The 8,070-nt window shown below is 42.4% G+C and overlaps 1 protein-coding gene across 1 annotated transcript in view; it reads left to right on the forward strand.

The window, feature by feature from the left end:
* Positions 1-7,606, forward strand: part of WHAMM (WASP homolog associated with actin, golgi membranes and microtubules) — a 13,863-nt gene extending 6,257 nt beyond the window's left edge. Inside the window, exons 5-10 of the mRNA XM_059858446.1 lie at positions 110-275; positions 1,231-1,418; positions 2,823-2,909; positions 2,994-3,089; positions 3,475-4,000; positions 6,315-7,606. Of these exons, the coding sequence (XP_059714429.1) occupies positions 110-275; positions 1,231-1,418; positions 2,823-2,909; positions 2,994-3,089; positions 3,475-4,000; positions 6,315-6,601 (1,350 nt within the window). The 3' untranslated portion in view covers positions 6,602-7,606. The remainder of the gene's footprint in view (positions 1-109; positions 276-1,230; positions 1,419-2,822; positions 2,910-2,993; positions 3,090-3,474; positions 4,001-6,314) is intronic.
* The last annotated feature ends 464 nt before the right edge of the window (positions 7,607-8,070 follow it).

The following is an 8,070-nucleotide window of genomic DNA, read 5'->3' on the forward strand; positions in this document are numbered from 1 at the left end:
CCATACCAAAGCAGCTGCCAGTTAGACCAGGCTCCTTACAGGCATTTGTGCATCCAGACATGTTTCATGTGTGCATTTTGTTACTAATGCTTTTTATTTTCTGTTACAGATGGAGAATCTTGGTGAACAAGAAGAGAATTTAAATATAGTGGAGGAGCTGGAAATACAGTATTATGAAACACAGCTGGAATTATATAATGTACAGCTTGAAGTATTGAAGCATGAAGAGATGCTGCTTATTGTACAGCTGGACACTATAAAGAGACAGATTAAAGGTGAGAATAAAATATTATTTAAGCCCATATTCAGAACACAGAAGTGACATAGCCTGCTCTGTTTTCAATTAAAAAAAAGGATATCGTTGCTTGGGTCTTGCTAGTAGAAGGCATTGCTGGAAAACATTAATGCTGTAGTACCATCTGATATTTTGTCTTTAATTAGACACTTTAATTAATTAGACACTAATTTGATAACACAAGTGTAAAAAAAAAAAACACAGCAGTTGCTCATCTTGCTAACAGCTGTGATATGTGCATGCCCTGGTTTAACATGGAGTAATTTATATTGACAGTGCTTAACTGCTCTAATAGCTGCAAGATCTATGCACAGAAACTGGGTATCACCTGCTGAAATAGGTCCTGTAATTCATCATCATCTATTCTAATCTAGGATGTAGAAATTACAAAATGCATCCTATAGTGACAAAAAGAGGTGGTTGTAGTTAGAATGGTATCTGAATACTACTGTCTTCCAGGCTAAGTGTCTCTTTGTGACACAGTTATACCAAGTGAGGCACCAGTTGTGTTCTTATTTGTGCTTATGAATTTTCTGTTACCACATACACTGTGAGGTAAACATTGCTGCCACTTGTTCCATAACTGAAGGGTGGTAAATAGTAAAATAAGACACCCAGTGTTGATCAGAAGAGTCTTCCATTTTCCAGGAAAACCCCAGTTGCTGAAGGTAGGAGTTGAAACACAGGGAGACATTTGAAAGAAGAAGCTAAATAACAAATGCTAACAGCATAAATTTGATCCTGCAAAGCAGCCCTGTGAGTAACGTGACATGTTTGCATATGACTGTGAAGGACCCAGCTCGGCTCTACAGCTTTACACTTACTCATAACTAACTCACTGCCTTCAATGGCTTTTCAAATGTCATTAGCTCTTTAAATGTTTAAATAACTGTGGCAATTTTTGGTTTCTTAAAAAATGCCAAATGCCTTTTTAGAGAAACAGGATGAAGTTGTTTACTATGATACATGTGAAAATCCTGAGGAGCTCAAGGTCATTGAACAGAGCATGGGACAACATTACGCTAACTTGTCAGCAATGACGGTGCTGAGGCAGAAGACTAAGCAGTTGGAGACAAAGCGTGGGACTGTCTGTGCGAGGAGAGCCTACCTCAGGAACAAAAAAGTAAATGCAGTCCTGGAGATGTGCATTCTCTTCAGCTGATGTCTTGACTCACGAGGGATGGACAGGAAACAATTAGGGAAGTTTGGGTGGAGCGTGCAAGATGATTCATGACTCAGTGCCAAGGCCTGCAAGCAGAAAGAGGGGCAATGTGATTTTAACAGCTTTACACTCCGTGGTGTGGTGAAAGTGTGTCTGGCTTGGAAAGAGAGCACAACCTTACCTGGGTGACCCAGGTGTTCTCCCATCAGCTAGACTTTACCAGAGCCCTGTGGGGCCAGTGGAGCTTTGCCCTAGCAGCCTTTTCCAAAGCAGCTGCAGTAGAGGAGGACACTGACCTTCTGTGGAGGAAGCTGCAGTGATAGGACAACCTGCACACTGATATTTTACCTTTGAACAGGAGGAAGGGGAAACTTTATCAGCTGCAGTTTTCTCTCCAGCTCTCAGTTCTGTGCAAAGGGCAGTTTTTCCTTTGTTTCCCAATCAGAGCAGAACACTAGGAAGACAAAAGTCGACTCTCATGAACCTTCTCAGTAAGAGGAGTTTACCTTACACCTGCAGTTCTGCTGGGGCAGAGAGCAGAGTTTAGCTTCAAGTCTGTCTGACCTTTTATCTCTCAGTAGCCTGGGCAAACTGGGAATTACATTGGAAATGTTTTGTGAGCCATCATTGTCTCTTGCTTTCAAGTGCTTCCTTGGCAGACACTTCTTTTGCTTCTGTTTTCATTTACTTAATTACTGTCTATTGGTTGTATAACGCTGAAGCCAAATGCCACATGGTTTGCAAATGCTTGTCCAGCCATGTGCATAATCCCCCTCTGTACAGAGACAAAAAGCAACTCCCAGAGAAAATACTGAACCTGCAGCTTCTCTGTGGCACTGTTACTAACAGAAAGTATCCTTGCTAGGCATTAGTTGTGCTTCCCATACCTTTGCTTCCCTGCCTTTTGTACTTGGGAGCTATGGCAAATGAGGGAGAGGGGGAAAAGTAGCTTTGTATTTTTGTAGTGCTTTGCTAGCTTCCTTCTTGCCTTCTTCCTCATGTCTTTGCATGAGCTTGTTTCTTCTTTTCTTTTCGTTCCCTTCTCTCTTTTTTTTCTTTCTTTTTTTTCTTTAACTAAACTGTAAGACAGAGGGGTTGGGTCACATCTGGATACATTTTTGCTGCAGCATGAATAAAAATATGGCTGATTAGGAGAACATGTGCTTTAGCCATGAAGGAGTCCCACAGACTTCACCATCAGGGTCTCACATCTGATGCTAGTTGAGCTTAGCCATCTTTCTTGGCACTGCCAAGTACCCAACCATGGTTGCTCTTTAGTGGCTGGTGCACAGGAGTTACTGGCAGAGCTGGTGCAGAGGAAGTGTGAACTGACTGAGAGGTGCATGAATTCCACTCTTCCCCCAGGATCAGTGTGAGGCGAGCCACCGGCAGAGACTGCAGCAGGCAGAGGAGAGCAGAAAGCGCTTCCAGCAGCATCACAGCATTCAGATCGTGAGTACCAAACAGCAGCCCTGGGGAGGCTGGCAGCTGCTGGTTTGCACACACTAAGGCTCGCTTACTTGTGTTTTAATGCAGAAGAGAGACAAACAAAAAGAAGAGGAGAAAAAGAAAAAAGCTTGGATAAGCCAGGAACGTCAGAAAACGCTGGAGAGGCTGAAAGTATTCAGGGAGGCAAGTACTGTGAACTGCACTAGTCCTAAGTGGTGTCAGAACATGTCAGAAAGCAGCCATAGCTCACATGTGAGTGTGGTTCCAATCAGAGACAACTGTTGGGATAGCCTAAAATAGGATTATATATAATGAGTACAGGGGATTAAATCTCCTAAAGATACAGTTTCCAGATGTGGACTCTGTTGCAAAGAATACAGGTGAGGAGATGGCTTTGAAACAAATGCTTTATTATTAATTTAAATTTATTCAGGGTTGAGTTTTCTGCTTGAATGGGTGAGTGGGACAGTTCTGTGCTCTGTGGCTTTTTAGCTCATTGGGGTTGATGTTTTGATGAGTCCGGTGGAGACCAGTCCAGTGACCTCCTGCCTTATGATTTCTTTTTCAGAAGTGTCCAGCTCATGTTGTTCTGAAGACATCTCGTCCCCAGCCTCGCAGTCCCAAGTTGCCACGAGGCATCCCTCAGCAGGCTGTGGTGCTGTCCCCTCCACCTGCATCGAGCACAGGGGCAGCCCCAGCAATTCTGTCCCCTGCACCCTCATCAAGAGTAAGGGCAGCTCTCGAGCAGCCACAGAGCATTCTGCTGGTAGAAGACAAGGAACCAGAAGCTTCATGTCAGAATACCCCAGCCGACATCCCTGTCCAGATTTTCGTTACTGATGGTGACACAGAGGAACAAAAGCACAGCGGGGAATTGATGGTCTCTCCATGCTCACCACCCCCTCCTCCACCTCCTCCTCCACCACCTCCTCCCTTGCCCCCTCCACCCCCACCTCCCCCCCTACCTCTCCAGTTAAAAACACCATCAGCAACAGAGGATCAACCACTTCCCCTCAGCCCTGATAGCCCCTCAGAAAGCCCTGCACTGCACAATCAGGATGACTCATCCAGGAGGTCTATAAATAATTGCATAGGTAAGTAGGCTCACATCAACTGGTGCTTTTTAATGCATTTCCTGTATCTTTGTGGTCTCCCTCCCTCCTCTGTTTCTGGACAGGAATAGTGTGTAGTTTGATCAGGAGAATGAGGCTCCTGGAAAGCTTAGTCTAAGAAACTACATAAAATAACACTGACCATAGCTCAGGATGTTAAATGAGTAACAATGATTTCTGTGTCCTGTTTGAGATACTTCACAGAGTCCTGATGGTCCAGTCAGAAGACCAGTCTGGGTAAACTTGTAGCTGTACTAAGGCTACATTTTAGTGTTTATGATGCATGTACTACAGAGCTGGTAATTGGGCTGCTTGTGTTTCTAAGGTGTGCACAGCTTTTGTCCACTTATAATTTGCTTGGTTTTTAAATAAAGGTTTCCTAAGGGAGGGAATTCATGCAGAATTCAACCAGGATTTGAAAGGCAGGTGAATAGCTTTGGCATACATTCCTAGGGAAGAAATTCTGCTCTGTTACATCTTTGCTTTGTTAGCAAGATCATGCAGGTGTAATTGAAGGCTGAACTTGGCAATTGAAGGAGTAGTTTGAATGAGAATAGAGCTCAGCAGCCTCCCAGGGTTGCACTGGTTGCATCCTGCTAACAGGTTTATTTTTGTCTCTGAGGCAAGTGGATATTTTGACTATGTCAGAGAGATTGATCTAAGCTGGAAGGCAACAATTTTTCTGTTGTTTTTCACAGTGGAGCTTATGCTAGAATGAAGAATGTCTTTAAAAGTGGTACATTCCTTTTCCTTTTCAACTCTTCACAATACATCCAAGCAGCCTTTGTATCCTATCAGTTCAGAGGCAAACCACAGGCAGAAATACCAGGGGAAGTTCAGCGTTTTCAGTTCTTCCAAGCTGTGGGGAAGTACAAGCAGCTGAAGGGCTGAGACACAGTTGAGTTACCATGGCAAACTACTGTGCATCCAATGCAGACCTCAGTATGGGATATCATGGGATAACTCCATCACAGATACTCTTAAGAAGCCTTGATTAGCAACAGGAGTTGTCCACCAGAGTAGTCTGATTACTATTGGAACAGCCTTTCTGGTTGCTAGTATTTACTGCCATTCACAGCCTAACATTGATGTCTTTTCATTATTTTTGGATAAGAAAAGGTATTTTTTTGTTTATTGAAGAGATCTGATTAGGGTTTACACCTATTTCTTGAAGAAAGCCATCATGGCAGTAGCTGTAACAGTAATTGCTAAATTACCACAGGAACTTACTGAAATAGCTTCATAAACATGGTGTAGTTATGGGTTACTCATGTCTTTGTGTGTTAAAAGCCAGAAGAGGCTTCTTTTATAATTTGGTTGTCTGACTAATCTTTTACCAGGCAGCCCATTTACGTAGCAGACTTAAGACTCTCTTACTTGTAGGCTTTGTAAGGCAATCTGGTGGATCTTTGTTTGATCCTTTTCAGTCTGTGAAGATACCAGAGGATTTAGCAGACTGTTGCATTTCAAGTGGTTGATGTTAATCACATAACCTTGTGTGCACTGCGCATGGCAAAAATATTTCTAGCTGTGAGGCACAGATGGTCTGGACCTATTGCTGTCCAGGGAAACAGCCTCCCTGTCTGACAGTCTGGAGCAAGCAGCAGAGAGTCCAGCAGGAGTAAAACACAAATTAGTGTGTATCAGGAGGTCTAGTGGAAACTCTCAGTATGGTTTCCTTCATGGTCTGCAGTTCAGAAACTTACACCTGAGATCTAAATCATGTTGTAAAATAGGAATTGTGTTCTAAGTCCATGCAGAAAAGAGCTGCCTGCATAGGGCCTGATCTGGCTTCCAGTGACTTCAGTGGTGCACTTTATAGCCCTTCTACTCAAATCCTTTCATTTTTCTCTTGGCTGAGCAAAAATGCAATTGGCGGTCTCAGCAGGCTTCTGGGCAAGCTAGGAGGGATGGTGGATTGTTTATAACACAGAATGCAAGAGATTTTTTTGGTTCACTGAAATTTTTTTGAAAGCCCATAAAGTTGTAATGAAAAAGAGCATTGTCCTTTGTGTATAATTTCTTCCTTAGAGCACAGCCTTATATAATGATGAAGAGACTTTGGATTCTCAGTTCAAGATATAAAAGCTGTAACTGCTTTATAAAAGCAGTTCCAGAGCCTGCTGTTGCAGAGTTTGAAAGAGTCTGTGCCAGAACAGACCACTCTTGTGCCAGCCCAGATCATCCTAGCACTAGCACAGATTAAAGGAAGAGCCCTGAGCACTTGGGTGGGGCTTCATACCTCTTAAGTGTGGTTGTCTCATTTTTCTTGTAACAGTAGCTGGATGTGTTGCAGGTTCCATGGATGAAGTTTTGGCTTCCCTGAAGCGCAGTGAAGTTCACCTTCGCAGAGTGGAGCAGCCCAACCCGTACGCCTCCGTGAAGGACAGCATCCTCTCTGCCATCAGGCAAGGGGTTAAACTGAGGAAAGTGAATCGAGATTCTGACAGAGATGGCAGCAGAGGATCCCCTAATGAGCTGGAGAGAAGCATTAAGGCAGCCATGCAGAGAATTAAGAAAGTGTCTGCTGATTCTGAAGAAGAGGAGGACAACGATCAGAATAATGGAGAATGGGACAGCTAACCAGCCCAACAGACCTACTGACTGCAACAGAGTGTGGGCCTCATTTTGCACATTGTAGAGGACTGTCCCTCTCAAAATGAAGGAACTGTGTGATTGTGTGTGGTGTTCTCATAGTCCAAAATGTCTTGTAAAGTAAAAGAATCCTGCTGATATTCTGTAGGAGCTACAGATTCATATTTTTGCATGATAAATCATACTCCGAATTATGCTTGCACTAATAGGTGTTCCTGGCTCAACCATGTAGTGTTTTCACCACATCTGAAGACTGCTAAAATGCTGGATTTAAACATATATAATATAGATTGTTACTACACAGTGGGTAATGCTATCACAACAAAGTTTAAGGAGTGGAAATATAACTGAAAATGTCTTTTTTCAGATAAAAGTAGAAGCAAATCTGTGGTGACAAAGGCATAATCTGGAATCTTTCACTCCTACCTCCATTGTCCAGAAAATTCATAAGCATTTTACTTGTCTAATACAGCTCACTCTTAAATAACTGTGTGGGTTCTCCATTTATCATCATGTTAGAAAGTGTGCACTTATGGGTGGCTTGATAATGCTGATTGGGAAAATCAGTTTCAAGTTTGAAATAAACACTACTGCAGTAATTACTGAAAAGTTTACTTTTTTAGCTGAAAGAATAAGTATAGAGAACTTTTAGATGTTAAATGTTTTTCATACATCTGCAGTTACAACGACCTGTTAACATGAAAGAAAAAGCCAAAATATTGTATACAATATTTTTCAGGATTTAGTCCTGCATGGGCTGCATTTCTCCACTGAGAACTTCAATACATGTTTATAGTTACTCTCATGAATTTAAATTACCTGATGGCCTTACAAATGGCAGGTATTTACATTGTGTCTGGAAGCTGACTATTTCAAAATTCAGCTGCATTCAGAGACTCTTGCTATTTTCGGTAGATAGTGGCAAAATGATTGAAGTTTATTTTTTTTGAAGTTTATACTGACCCTTAATAAAAATATATCTTCACAGAAGAAGTAGATTCAGCGTGCTGTCATTTTAGGATACTGCTGTGAACTGAGGATTATTTATACCATGGTACCCTGGGTTTTGACAGCGAGTGGCAGCCATACAGCAACTGCACTCTCACTAATGGTATATGTAAATGCCCTTATTTTCCCAAATATTTATGAATTGTAATTTGGTAACAAAATTAAAAATACAGTGCTTTAATTCCCTGTTCCACTGTAGAGCAGCAGCTCTGTTTAATCAGCACAGTAAATATGTATGCAGCAGTTTTCGTGCAAGAAGCAGAAGCAGCAGCTGGGGGTTCATTTTTTACTGTTTAAGCACCTACTGCTGTTTGGATTTGAGGAAAAAACACTGGTTTTGGTCCACTGCTGTGAAACCAGAGACAAAAGGAACATGAGCACAGGTCAGGTGTTACTCAGCTGTCCCAAGGAGATACCCTGGAGGGGAGCTGGGCACGATGGCAGAGTGC

This window comes from Haemorhous mexicanus, chromosome 13 (assembly GCF_027477595.1).
Source record: "Haemorhous mexicanus isolate bHaeMex1 chromosome 13, bHaeMex1.pri, whole genome shotgun sequence".
Classification (NCBI taxonomy): Eukaryota; Metazoa; Chordata; class Aves; order Passeriformes; family Fringillidae; genus Haemorhous; species Haemorhous mexicanus.